Source organism: Athene noctua, chromosome 6 (genome assembly GCF_965140245.1).
Source record: "Athene noctua chromosome 6, bAthNoc1.hap1.1, whole genome shotgun sequence".
Lineage (NCBI taxonomy): Eukaryota > Metazoa > Chordata > Aves > Strigiformes > Strigidae > Athene > Athene noctua.
Genome location: NC_134042.1, coordinates 39391552 through 39406175, shown reverse-complemented (window position 1 = coordinate 39406175; position 14624 = coordinate 39391552). Strand labels below are relative to the sequence as shown.

Sequence of the window (14624 nt, the reverse complement as noted above, 5' to 3'; positions counted from 1 at the left end):
GTAAGATTGTAGCAGCCTCTCCGACCTTGGCAGGACCCCAAAGGTGACAATTTCTGTTCATGGCAGCAAGGCAGCAGCTGCCCGGCTCCTGCCTGCACCCCCGAGCTGGGGCTGCTGTCCTCGGCATCGCCTGGCCAGCCAGACCGACCTCAGTTACCTCAGATGGAGCAAACCAAAAAAGCAAAACAAAACACATTCCAGACCTCAGAAGCCAAATTGCACATCTACTGGGAAAACTGGTCCGTATCTGACCCCTTGCTCTCCCCTCGCCCACGCGTGTAACAGCAGCCAGCTTGAAATCCCCAGTATTTGGCAATCGAGGTTACCCTGACATAGACCCAGAGTCACACAAGCGTGGCCGGAGCTCAGAAGGGACGTGGGAAGCTGCAGGGACTGAGCTCACACCCACACCCAAGTTGCAGGCATAGATGTGATCCTTTCTGGGGGGAGAAAATTGTACTTCAAAGGAGCACAACTGCAGCGGAGCTGAGGCGATGTCAAGTGCACGGCAGCCCCCTCTGAACAACCCCTCCATTTCCCAAGTCCCGGTGCTAGGAAATCACACCATATTTCAGGATTGATTTTCTCTTGCTTCAACTTTCAAAAGTAAGATACTGTTGCATCTTTTTCAGCAATGTCAGGACTTTTCCACAGCAAATCAGACATCTTTTTCATGTAAAATTACCTAGACACCTTACATGTGCTGTTCCCTGCAGGTACTTCGTTTTCACCTTCGTCTGTAACAGGACGTTTTCTTTCTCCTCCTTTTCATCATGCCCTTTATAAATAGTTTAAGTAAATGACTGGTTTTGTTTAATGAGCCTGTGCTGTCTGAGTGAGTTTTGAAAATACCATTAGTTACATGGAGTAGCTAAAAATTACTATAGGGGAGCTATTGACATGAATGCATTACCTATTATTAGCTCAAATAATCTCATCTAACAAGCCAATACAATCTTTGAAGTGTCATCCTTACTCAAGCTTAGAGGATTCCTTTTCCAAACGTGGTGGTGGGGTGTTCCTCACCCTTTGCATTACTTAAGATCATTTAGGATTACTTAGGATTCCTAAATCATTTGCTGTTTCTCTTGCAACAGAAATGTCCCAATACCGTAACAGAATGTGTCCAGTTGCACCATACAGCATGCCTACACATGACTCAACAGACTGCCTTACTTGCTTTAAAGCATGGTGAAGCTTGGCCTGTATTGTCTATTTTCAGAGGACATGTAGTGATGGTGAAATTATCTGGCTTAACTGGGACATACATTTATTTATGCCCAAGTGGTACTATAACTGCGTGTGACCTAAGGCACAGGCTCTAGGCAAGAACCTCTTTCTCTGGTGACAAGGTCCCAAGCAAAATGCATTTCATTTGCTCTAACAGCATTCTTCTGGGTTACAAGTGAATTTTTTCTTGATTTTTGTCCCTCACATATGTGCTTCTGAAAAAGCTCTGGCCACTCCTGCCTCCCTATTTATACAGCTCTGTCAATTGCAAACATTTACGGATACATCTTACTGATGACGTAAAAATCACTCAGCAGATGTTGTAGCTTGCCAGTTTTAGGGTGCTCCTGTGGAAGAAGTCTTCATCTTTTAGCCTTATTTTCCTGCAACATGATGCACTGAAAAATCACAGATGTAAGAAAATAGCAGTTCTTACAAAGTTAGGGTCAAAATGCCTGCTCCCTCCATTCTGCAATATACACAGACAAGTTTTGAATCACATTTTCTACATCATTTAGCACTGAAAAACAAATATAAATTTTCAAATAATTCAAATATTCCACATCTATGTGAGCCTTTAAAGACAAAGGCCAATTTTCTATGTAAATAGCATCCAGCTGGTGCTCCTCCCTGGAATAATCAGAGCAGATACATGCTCTTGTGAAAATCTGATCCATGTAAAATGAATTTTTCTTGATTTTTGAAATATGACTCTTAGATTTCCATTCCCAATTAAAAGAAGACTGTGTCTTTGATCTCAAATAATTTGCAACGGATGTCAAAAAGAACCTTATCATTTATTTCCATTTTAATGCAACTTTATAATCAACAGCCCCTTGCCAGAAAGCAGCAAAGCTGTGACAGCTGGGCAGAACAGTGTTAACTACATGAAATGATATCAAAAAGTGCTGTCTCATCAAGTAAAGATGATCTGTGGAGGCAAGGTTTGCAGGAATAGTTCTTTTCTTAGACCAGTTCCTACAGTCAGAAGAAAGGACAAGCTTTTTGATACAAACCCCTCCTTCAGTCTAAAACAAGCTTCAATCATCTCTTTCCCTAAGTTTTTCTATGTGTTTTTCTCCTTTTATTTCCTTCAACCTTGGTTTTTTTCCCCTCTTTCCTTCTCATCTATGGACAAATTTCACAGGAAATTATTCTGAGGCTTTACATCACTGTTAACAATTGATACTTTAATGAAAAGAAAACCAGTTTTATTTCAGAGAATTATCCTTCCTCTGGGTGACTGATATTTTCTTAATTTCTTTGTTTGAAACTTCCATTCCAGAGCTGTAAAGGGTTTGTATAATCATAAGCTTGCCAGTTTTCGCCAATTATAGAACTTGGTTTAATAAAAGATATTCTCTCTCCCTTTGAACACTGCCTCATTTATATCCCTAGACCATGACCACTACAACAGCACTACAATAGCATGTTTTATGGAAATACATTGGTTTCCATAAAGACAGCACAATCTCTCATGCTCTGTAGCTAAATGCCTAAGACTCTTGCCTAGGATGTGGATAATCCAGATTTAAGACCAACTATGGGTGATTTTAGAGAACGTTTTTTCATCCCAAGTCATCCAGAATCAGGCAAAGTAGAATTCTAATTTAAGTATTCATAACCTGAACCAACACAGAGACACCATACTGTCTGACCAATCCACACCAAAACAACACTACTACAATAAAAAGAGTATCAAAGTGGGTATTTTCACCAAAGAAGAGCTGGAAAAGTTTTGTTCACATTCAGTTTCAGATTCAAACCCTCAATTCTACATCTGTGAAACAGAGCCATCATCCTCAACCCCAGTCTGGCAGTCATCTTTGCTGGACCGTTATCCCCCAAACTTCATGGCACTTTGCAATATAAACTCCAACTGCTACACACAACTCTTGCCTGGGAAAGTTTTCCTCTACATTCCTCTCACCCAGATCACTTCCTTTCTCCTTCAGAGCTCAGCTTTCAGTTCACCTAGATGGAGAGAAACTGGCTGTTTCACAGACTTTTCACTCTCTTCACCTTTCCCTGCTCTACACTTGTTGCGATGAAGAAAAAACAAGTGTCAGCTTTCTCTAACTGCTTTTGACAGGTAATACTGCAAACACCCAGTGGACAAATTTTTCTTCTCATAACCCTACCTGAGACACATTAGTCTCTAGCAGAAGACAGCAATGGTTTCTAAAGCAGATAGACCCTGCTGTGCTATGTAGTCCAAATCATGAAACTAAACCCATGGTTCCCCCTGGGTTGCATGAAGCTATCCAGCTGCTGGTCAGCTAGTAATCTGCAACTACAGATATTACCTTAAAGGGAAGAAACTCTAAACATTTGATTTTAATTCTGTGTAACATTGTGAGCCTACACAGCAGCATATTAATATGAAGAAAGTTCAACATTTGAACTTTGATTTTTCAGCTGTCCTGCCAGTTCCTTTTTTTTTTCTAGTGTGTGTGTTTTAACACATCGTGGGTTAAACCATCACTTAAATCATGGGGTTTTCAACTCATTTTGCAGGGACCTAATCTAAAACACACAAGGTTGTATGATCGCAAGCTGAGATAAGTGAATGGACACACCTTACCAAATCTCTAAGGGCACAAGGCACCAGGCTTGCAAAAATCTTACAGCTAAAGGAGGGTTTGAGACACAGTCCTGGGCACAGACTCTTGTCCAGGAATAGCAGGGAACAACTTTCCCTAGCTTCTGCATGTTCTCACACAAAATCTCAATGAGAAAGGCTCACTCCTTAGAAGTACACTGAGGACCTCAGATGAAAAGGGCTTCTAGTAATGCAGCATAACCTTCCTTGCTAGAGGTTTTTTTCCCAGTAAGCACTATACCTTTCCCACTTCCAGTTGATGAACACAAAGGTTATGAGGATGGGGTTTGAGCTGATGCTATATGTAGTCAGCCTCTCCTAGCAGATGATGTTCTGAGGTCCCACCCTTCCTTCTGTGCAAAAACAAGAGGCACGGGTCATTCCATCTAGCTCTGTGCTCCTGATTCGTCCAGGAATCAAACCACTTCCCAGGATAACAAGGTCAGGAGTCCAGCCCAACTCATGCTAGAATAAGAAGAAAGAAATTGTTTCTACTTCAAAGGCAATGATGACCTTTAAGGACTGAGATATTCTGTCATAGAAAGAAGACTCCATATCCTATATCTACCTTAGAAATAGCAGAAATAGCAAGACCAGCAATTTGATCTGTTTGGCCTTGCTGCACAAGAAAAGGCAGGGGGAAGTCAGACATCCATGCCATTGCGTAGCTGAAGTTAAGGGCAGGGACATGGATAATCAGCATCTCTGAAAGACATCGGGATAGCAAAATCAAGCATCCACCCCTAAAAAGTTGGAACTCCAGGTAAGAAGCAGTGGGCAGCAGCTGTTTTCCAGGAAAGTTCAACTAAAGGGCTTCAAATCTTTATAGACTACACTTAGACTTTATAGACTAAGGCTTAAAAGAAGCAAGCAGGACTGCAAATGACTTGCTCTAATGGATGCCCACAGGTAGATTTAAAAATTATCATAAATTCTGTTCTTTAAAGGAGCCATCTGTACTCATGTGTTTGTTTTCATTTTAAAGATTGACATCAATTTCCATGTGTCTTGATAACTAGCTTCAGTTCTGAGAAGTGTGTCTGGATCCTCATTAAACAACAGCAGCCACTTCTTGTTTGTGAATATTACTACAAGGATGGATAAAAAAAGGGAGGGGGTGGGATAAACATGTATAGGAGATGAGACAACAGAAGAATGCAAAAACAGGTTACCAGGCCTAGAAAGCAAAGGGAACAGAGAGGAAAATTCTTGGCTTTCCAGATGAATTACACTGCAGTAGATCTCAAGTACCCTTACCAAGTCTTTGGCACCAGTGAGAGACAGTTGCTCTGTTAGGTTCAGTCAGACTGGGGCAAAGATGGGAGCACTGCACACTTGCACAGTTTCAGACACTAAATACACACTACACCCCCACCCCCACCACCCCCAATTTACACTGATTTTAATGTGACTTGCACTTACCTCCTAACATACACATCAGAGCTCCTCTAGTCCAATATATATCCTGGAATAAATCTCCTTTCATATTTATATCTGGGATAAGATTATACTCCCAGGCACCAGAATATTTTCCTCTTAAAATGTGGCCAAACCTAACCCCACCATCTCTAACAAAGTCTCTACCTATTTTCCTCTTCAGTAGAAATTTTACAACATAGTCACTATGAGAATAGTATGTGCTTATCTTCATTCCCAGCAATGGTATTCTCATATTACTGCCTTAGAAGTATTCCTCTCCTTCTCTTCACATGTATTTGTGCTAAACCACTGAAATATGTGGCAACTGCAGTGTCAGTTGTCACAGGGAAAAATATGTCAGCAAAAACATTTGATTCAATCTGCTGTTTAAGGAAGCAACATTTCCTCAGGGTGTATGCCTTGTGTGGATAAATACCAACTGTCCAAAAATCAAGTATCTAAAATCAATTTCAAATATCAAAGGGCACATTTTTGGCAACTACCTTCAGGAAAAAAAACAACCAACCCACAAACCAAAAACCCAAACTAGTTCCTTTTTCACCTTTTTTAATGTAGTGCAAGTTTGTTTCAGAACAAGCCCATAAAAATTAGCCTCTCAGTCACAAACTGAAAGGTGAATTCTTCAGTGAAGAATGACGCAAAACTAACTTGCCCCCCACTGGGAACATGCATTTTCTCTGATAAGATGCATCATATGGATATTCATATTTGCAACACGAACAACTAGACTTGCTGTGTGTAATCAAAAGCTTTGCTGTCAACAATGTATTTTTATCAAGTTTTGCATTCAGTTTCCCTGTATTCACATAAAGACAAAAGAGAGGAGTGTAACAAGCTGGTTCGCTGGTGGATGTAGTCCAAGGAGGAGCAAGCAGACTCCACAGGCCTGCAGCATCACTTGTCTGCTGATGCTGAGCTGGCTTCTAGGTTCACATATTTATGGTTATTTATTAAGCACCTACAGAATATTTTGAACATGACAATGCAATGTGAGTTCAGTAATACAGATTAGAAGAGATATGGCAAACAATTATGGTCTGCCAAAATACCGTCCTTGGGTTTTCTCCATTTTAAACTTGCTTACTCCCTTTCATTTTAACACCTTTTCACTTCAGCAACAATTACTCCCTGATTCTTTTTCCCTCTTGTCAGAAAAGACTAACTGCACTATTTGGTGTGTTACTCACTAGATGCTCCATCTAACCTGGGAGGTCAGAGTCACCAACTTGGAAAAACAATTTGTTCCACTTCTCCATAGAGCTGCAACCCCCATTACCCCTTTCCACAAAACCTACACTCTTGTAGCAACTGAAATAGTCTTTTGGCATCTCTCCTGATGCTTCTTGCTCATCAGTATGATCATATTCCTTGTAGAAAAGAACAGCAGATCTTTTTTTGTTGTTTCTAAAGAGCAACTCGTGACACAAGCAAACCCCTTCACGTGCCTCACCTACAGCTTCCCAAAGCTGCTTGACTATTCAGACTGCAGTTGCATTTCTGGAAACTGGGATTATTTAAAAGGCCTCCTTCTTAGGAATTTTCAGCAGCAAAAGGCACAGGAGACAGGCCTGCCTCCCTTCAGGGTACCAGCCTTTTGTGCCTTCCATAAATTATCTTGCTATTTCTTTGGGGGAGAGGGAAGTAAAAGCCCCCTGCCTTCAAGTCTTAGTATCATGTTCATCTTTATGAAATGATTTGGCTCGCACTTTATACTGTTCTTTAATAAACATGCCACCTAACCTGAAGGTACCTGAACTCTTGGCCTTAATGCAGTGAATGCTGCAGCCAAAGTCTGAGCAGGTGTTTGACGGGCACCTGCTGCCAGAATTAATTTTTGCGGAATCGTATTAAAACCAGAATTCTTCACTAATTTGGGGTATACAGTTTTTTGTTTGGTAGTCGTAAAAGGAAAGGCTTAAACATCAGAATTCCTGGGTTCAGCGCCAGTTCTACAGCTAAACTCAATCATTAAATGCTTATAGGTAAGGTAAACTCAATGCCTGCACAGGCTCAAAGATGCAGATGATCACCCGCTCCCAGAAGGCACTGCCTGACTGCTGCTACAGCTTTGGGGATCAGCAGGTGAGGTACATGGTACACAAATGCTTTATGTTTATTTTGAACTTTCCTTTCTATTCATCAGTGGGTTTTGTTTCCTCTGTTCATAGCCAGCTCTCTGAGAGACTCCTCTTCCCTCTTGTAGCATTCTCAGTTTTGTTCAGTGGATGAGGGAATAGAAGATGCAGTTAAAAATACTGCGATGCCATGGTGGGCGGTGTATCAGAAATAGACAGACACTAGCTCACTGCAAAGAATACTAAGTAATATCCCAGAAAGATAAAGGCATGGCAACAAAAGAAAAAAAAAAAAAACAGCATTTGTGTTCTGCTGCTACTGAGCTAAATCTGGACTGAAGATACCAAATGAGGAGTACCGCATGTGGCCAAGTGTACGTTGGCTTCATGTGCAAAGTCATCTTACAACAGTGTGGTCAGCAGAGCATCATAAAAACGTGGCAGACGAACAATCTTACCTTCGAGTATAAACAAAATGTACGTGAGCTTTGGGCTTTTATGAAGACAGTGCAGAAAACCAGTAAGAAAATGGACTCATTTGGTACCACAAAGAAACCAGTAGCCTATATAAACTGAGAAGGGGCTTAGCTCCTTTAACCTTCACTTTAAAAGCAATTGAAGTTTTTCAGGGATATTAGATTTTTCCCAAGAGGAAGATAAACCAAGCTTGGCTGATACAAGGAACTATGAGATTATTCGATGGATTTACCCCCTATTTTTTCTAAGGCTTAAGTCTCTGTTCATCCAGCCAGTAACCACAGGGGTAATATCTCATCCCGGAGGGCTTTACAAATAAGTGTTTCACAAACAGCGCACCAAGGTCACTTATAGCCCTTAAGTGAGACGCTCCTGCAGAGAGGTCCAGCTGCTGCTTAACACTTTACCCGGGTACCGTTTCGCTGGGGAAGTGACGGCGGCTGCATCAAACTGAAACTGCCAGGGGAACTCGGGCAGCCAGACTGCAGTGACACCTCTTGGCACTGGGCTGGGGTGCCAAAGCCCCCACCGTCTGCCCGAGTTCTCCTGAAGGTCCTGAGGGCCCAGTGTGGAGTCAGAAAGAAAAATGTAGAATAGCACATACAGAAATGACATGCATGGGTTTACATGAACAGGCACCAGTGGGGTCACCACTCCTCTGGGTACTTGGGTACTCAGGCCCTGGAGGTGAACTGGAAGATGGGAACAGCCATCTTTCTGCAACATACATGGGAGCACCTGTTTAAGATCAGAGTCATGGTAAATGCAAGCTTATGTTTTATGTGCATGGAAAATGGCACCTGTAAAGACTGTGGGGCCACCAAGGTCCAGGGGCTGTTAGCCCAGAGAAGAGTGCCATCTACTGCTACATAAACTTTGCTTCTGGGAGCCCATGGGACCGAGACTTCCACCCCGCTGCTCAACTAGACCCTTTGTTTTTCTTTATCTTGCAAGATATGTTTTGATCCCATCAAAATGTAATATAGCCACAGGCATGAGAATAATCATACCATTAAAAAAACATCGACATGCAGATACAACCTTAACAAAACACCACGGAAATGCCTAATAAAATAAATGCCATTTAAATGTTGCTATACAGAAACCACAGCCCTACCAGTGCAGAAGGTTTAAAAGAAAATGTCTAGCACTCTGCACATCAAATGTTAATACTATTTTCAAATCAAGTCTAAGAGAGGACAAGTAATTTAATAAAGCTAATGGGTGTGTAATCAGCATTTGACCGTTCTTGCCATAAACATAGGTGTCTTCCTGTCCCAAGGTGTCTAGGAAAGCCACTGAAAGACAGCTAAGGCTTTTAAAACAGAATTTTTAAAACACCTTTGCTCTTCTCATGTAGATTTATTGAGAGTTTCACTCTATTAAGAACAGGAACCAACCAACTGGGTGAAATACAAATAACTCTGTGGGCATAGTAAGTGGCACAATAAGTTTGGGGCCCATTTGCAGCTTAATTTACTGCCTACAATCAGCGATGTCAAGATTTCAAGCATCTCCTGACAGCCCTATGACAACTGCAGTTACACAGCATTATCTGGTCTTCTAGTAAAATCTCTTCCCTCAGACAGCATCATACTGCATTTCACAACACGAGAAGTACACACGGTCAGCCTGTGTATCCTCAGCCCTTATGGCTGGAATCAGGACATTTGCAGGAGTGGAGGGTGTCCTGCACCTGCTTTTACTGCATCTGACACTACTCACTTCCACATAGAACTGACTGGCAAAACACGAAATAAGGGAAATTGCCATCATATTAAATGCTTTAACAAAAAGCAGAAATAATGTTAGTTATGTTTCATCTGAAGTTAGAAAGTTTAATTTGAAAATATTTGTTACAGAATGCTCACTGTGCATACAAAGATAATTCATTCTTTCTTCTAGTTACATACTTGGTCAAACAGTCTCTTTTCTTTTGCAATCAGAAAGGAAAGGCTATTTTCAAAATACATTATAATAACGATATACAGAGAAACATATCATGAGATGATCCCCAATGCTGTTATAAGATCGTCACCATTTTATCTGGACAATTTTATTACATGAGTTATAAGAACTGAACACACCAAGCAAAACACATTTTTTGAAAAAAGTGAGACACTCCCCACCCCACAACTACTGACCAGATTTTTTTCACGTCCAATACTGTTCCGTTGCAGATAAAATAATCAACTCTATTAATGAGGGTAGAAATTCTGTTTCATGTCTTCAAAAATCTGTTATGGTTTTAAAAGACCTCAACACTTGCATAAGGATGGAGTTATATTGGGGGTGGGGATGGAGGAGGAGAGGGGGCAGAGGCAATACTGAGTAGAACCAATATCAAATAAAAGGTGCTAATTTTATACTCTAACAATCACAGTTGCTCAAATGTTTACACAACAAACCAACCCCAACAAACTTAACCATATTGTTATTTTAAACGTAATTCATAGAGAATTCTGCAGCTACAAGATTATGAGAAACAGACATGTATACTCTGCAGCAGCATAAAATATAATCCTATATACGATCCAAGCATCAATTTTCTCTTCTCTATCACAATCAGTATTCTATCTCAAAGGAGCATCTGTCAGATTCTCTGGAACCAAAAATAGCAAAGACCCTTTTAAACAGAACAGTTTCTGGTTTATATTTATAACTACACTGTACTCGCTGCTTCTAGCTGCACGGCGATGAAATTTGTGCAAGATATAATCAATTACCCAGCTTTGCACTTCATCATGCAGTTAGCTACCGTTACCTGCATCTTACCCTTCAAGCACTTCTCCCCATGCATAGGGTAGAGATTTTAAAACACAACAAATATCTGCACATTGAAGAACTAACTGTAGAGCTGACTGACATTACACAGCAAAAACCTTGTGAGAACAAAAACCAAGCACACTGATGTATAAAACAGAGAGCCTACCTGAATTCTTCAAATGCATACATGGCCTAGTAACTACACAAATGCTCTGAAATTTAAAATAATCTTCTTAACGTGCAGGAGGACCATTTAGTTTGTCAAACTGCAGCAAAATGCATAATGACGAGACAGTATATTTGAAATATTCTGAAGAGAAAGGGTATGCAGATACTGGCCTGCAGCCTACAGCTCAGCCAGCTGCTGACAAGCAGCAGCTAACAGGGAAAGGCGATAGAGTACCATGTGATCATTCCTGCAAGTCTGATTAATGCAGTATACTCCAAGAATACAGGCTGATATCTTTATTATTCAAGCCAAATAAGTCAAAAACTGTACACGACAGGCTCCACGGCTAAATTAACATTCACATGCTACATTAAAATCACTAAAGACAAGCTGAGGATACTAAAAAACTAAGTATATATTGTAACCGAAGAGATTAATTAGGCCCATTCAAGCTGATTTTCTTACCTTGTAGTGATATTTTAGTCTGTGTTTTTATTCATATAAACCATCAGTGATGGAACAAAAGGCTGCAGCTACAAACCTCCCCTTCCATGAATGCCAGAACATTTTAAGTAGTTTATCTGCTAGAAATCATTTCCTCTGTAGTCTGTCCCCAACCACTTTAACTCCTTCAGCCCTGAATTCATTGCCATAAATCCTATTTGCAGTGCCATGCGGGTTTTTTAGGGTTTATAGGGTTAACACCAAGAAATCACAGCAGTGCAACTGAATGAAGCGGGATAAGAGCCAAAGGAGTCATATCTGTGAAATGAAAGAAGGGAGATAGGAATGAGGAAAGTTGAGAATTTCGTGGCATTGCAGTGTGCAAGCAAAGATGCTTCAGCTGCCTAGCAACAGCGCACGCAATCTCCACGGCAACAGCGCAGCAAGCGCTGGGGTCAGAGCATCCCTGCCGCACGCACGCCCAGGGGTGACAAACAGGAGCTGAGTTCCCCAGCCCGGGCGCTGCACCCCTGCGCTGGCCACCCCGCACCAGCAGGACCTGCCCCAGTGCCAGTGGCTGGTGGGGAGAACCCGGAGCGATGAGGCACCCCAGGCTCAGGGGTGAAGTTTGCACCTACCCTACATAGGGCGGTCCCACCAAAGCAGGGCATGGAAGCACATGAGCATGCTCCTGGAATAGCTCATCGATGGACAACGCATCTGCTCCCCTGAAAAAACATGGCCTGGCAGCATTGCACACCCTGGCTGAGTAACCACAGCTCACAACACAGGGGAACAGACCCTCAAACACCAGGAGCCAGAGCTCATCATCCCCACAGAAAGCCCCTTGGAATTGGGGGCATGGAAGAATCACAGGCTGGATGACTGCTATTATCCATTCGCTTAGCGACTGCACGGGTCTGATTCATGGGAGAGCTTGGGGAGACTTTGGCAAGGCTCCTGACAGCCCTGGCTGAACTCGGCAGCGTGCTCAGGAGGGATGGGAGGAGGTTTTACTGTCTGGTCGTGCACACACTAGATTAGCCTCAGCATCTCTGCTACAACAGCGTGCAGCCACCTATGGATGCCAGCATAGGCTGGGCAGAAGGGGAACAGGCATTGACTGCCACTCAGCTGCTGGCTAGAGAGCAGATTAAGGGAGAGGATTGCTGGAAATGACGGAAATGCAAATCCTGGGAAATCAACCCCTCAACTGGGAGGGAGAGATTATGGTGTAGTAGGAGAACACACTGCCTGGGGAGGTCAGGAGAAGGCAGCCAATTCAAAGTCACCTCTGAGGCTGCTTCTCACCTTGACTTGTCTCTTTCTTTTACTGCTAGTGCTGTTTTCCGATACAAGGAAACAGTGTCTCACATGGAGGATTTTGGCTGGAGTCTGAAACATCCAGACCCAACTACAGCTCCTGAGGTTCACCCTGCTCTAGGGCAGTGGCTGCCAACTGAGCTACAGGATTTGGAGACTGGAAAAGCACCCAAAGTACAGCCAGCCACACCGGGACACAGCGATCTGTGATAGGACAGAGTAACCGTGGCATCTGATCCCACGGCTCTGAAAAATATAAGCAGAAAGGGCAAGGCACCCATGGCAAAAAAAAAAAAAAAGCCTGGAAACAAAGAAAATCCACATTTGTTTGCGACATGATGTTTTTAATGTAGTAGTGACCTTGGGTTTTGTTTTATTTCCTTTAAACAAATGTGATGGTGTTAAGTGACAATAAAGGCACGCTGTAGGAACACTAAAACACAAGCAGTCACACCATCTGACAGAAATTAATTATTCCATAAGCATCCAGAAAGAGAAGGACTGTGAGGTAGGTGCTTCTGGCTACAGTCTAATAAAAAATTTAAACTAGCAGAGAGGAGAACAATAGAACCGTCAGGCAAGGTCATCTTCCATATTTAGGCTGAACTTCACTACAAGTATGCTTACTATATACAGTACCCAAGCAGCCAGGCAGGGGTGAGGCAGCCCCTTGCAAGCAAGTATTCTGCTACTGACTTTGTAGGAAACACGTTTTTACCTTCAAAGTCAGAGCTAGCTAAGATTCCTCAGGGGTGAATGAGGGAAGTCTGAACTTCTGTTTTCTTGTTCACCCCAGTCTTCCTCTAACTTGGATTCAAGTGGAAGAAGGCTGGTTTTCACTCGAAATGCATTTATTTTTCATGCTAGCTAAAATAAAAACCCCTCTACAGAATTAACAGCAAACGTAGTGTACTGTTTCCAGAAGAGTGAATACTTAGGGGAAACAGGGTTGACAAAATCACTGTCCAGTCTTCCAATTTCTGCAATTTCTCAAGAGCCACTATGCAAATAATTAGTCAACTGTTCAAGGCTTCCATCATCACTTGGTTCACTGTGAAGGACTCAAAAGGCAAACATCCTCCAGAAAGCTTTCATATTCCATAAAGGTCCGCTGCTGAAAGGTTTCAGTAGGACACCTTTTTTAAACTTAATTTTTTTTAGCCAGCACTTCCACACCAGTTCACAGCATTACAGACAGCAAGAGCAGGGCTCCTATCCTGTGAGATATCTGATGGTGTCATTTCTGGTTAATTAATTACCAGGATTCCCATATTAGACAGTAAGATCAGAGACCGTCATGTCATATTGTCAACATGAATGAGGCTCAGCATGCAATTACCTAAGAGAACTCGCAGTGGCTTCAGGAAGTCACATGAACACATGCAATGGCCAAATATTACATAAATAGATGCAGGATTATAATACTTCCTTATGACTTTTTAGCAAAGAAGACTGTAACTTCTCATGCCCTGAGCCAGACTGAAAGTCTCGAGAAGCAAACAGAAGGTATGTCAGAAACCACAACCAGCAACAAAACTTTTTACAAGAAGGAGTTGTTTATTCCCTGCCTGGCTGTATAATCAGTCCGGACCTTTGATGAAAAATGTCCCACACTACCACAAAATTGTATTACATCAGAGGAAATAAAAATGACATCGAATATTGGGTGGGATGATTAATGTAATGGAAACTGCGGGACCCAGATTGCACCTTCTGATCAAAGGCCAGACAGATGTGGCAGAGTTCCCTCCCACTGAAGATGTTACGCTGAAGGGAGTAGCTTTTGGAAAACAATTTGTAGTTTTAATTCCAGGCTCTAACAAACAATTAAGACCGTGACAGAGTGGTTATCCTTGATGAAAGCTTGACAAAGAAGCAAAGGCTGAAAAAAGCGCCTGGAAATATGACAAAACACAACGGAGCAGAGTATAATGGTGAAATTTTTGGCTTTAGCCAGTATTTAAGTGGCATACAAAGGGCTTGTGTTGATACTCTGCCTAAGAACCTAGTTTCCTCAAGAACAACATCTTGCATTATTGGTGTTCAGTACATCAGTGCATGGGTACTGGTCCTCTTGACACAAGATTCCACCAAAGCC

The 14624-nt window shown here is 42.0% G+C and overlaps 1 protein-coding gene across 6 annotated transcripts in view; it reads right to left on the bottom strand.

Moving 5' to 3' along the window:
- Positions 1-10950, bottom strand: part of EVL (Enah/Vasp-like) — a 134403-nt gene extending 123453 nt beyond the window's left edge. For 2 of the 6 annotated variants that reach the window (XM_074908655.1, XM_074908659.1), the window contains exon 1: positions 10757-10946. In XM_074908655.1, coding sequence (XP_074764756.1) covers positions 10757-10779 — 23 coding nt within the window. In that variant the 5' untranslated portion in view covers positions 10780-10946. Of the gene's footprint in view, positions 1-10756 lie in introns of all 6 variants that reach the window. The other 4 variants (XM_074908661.1, XM_074908660.1, XM_074908654.1 and 1 more) reach the window with 4 other exon arrangements.
- Positions 10951-14624: the final 3674 nt, after the last annotated feature.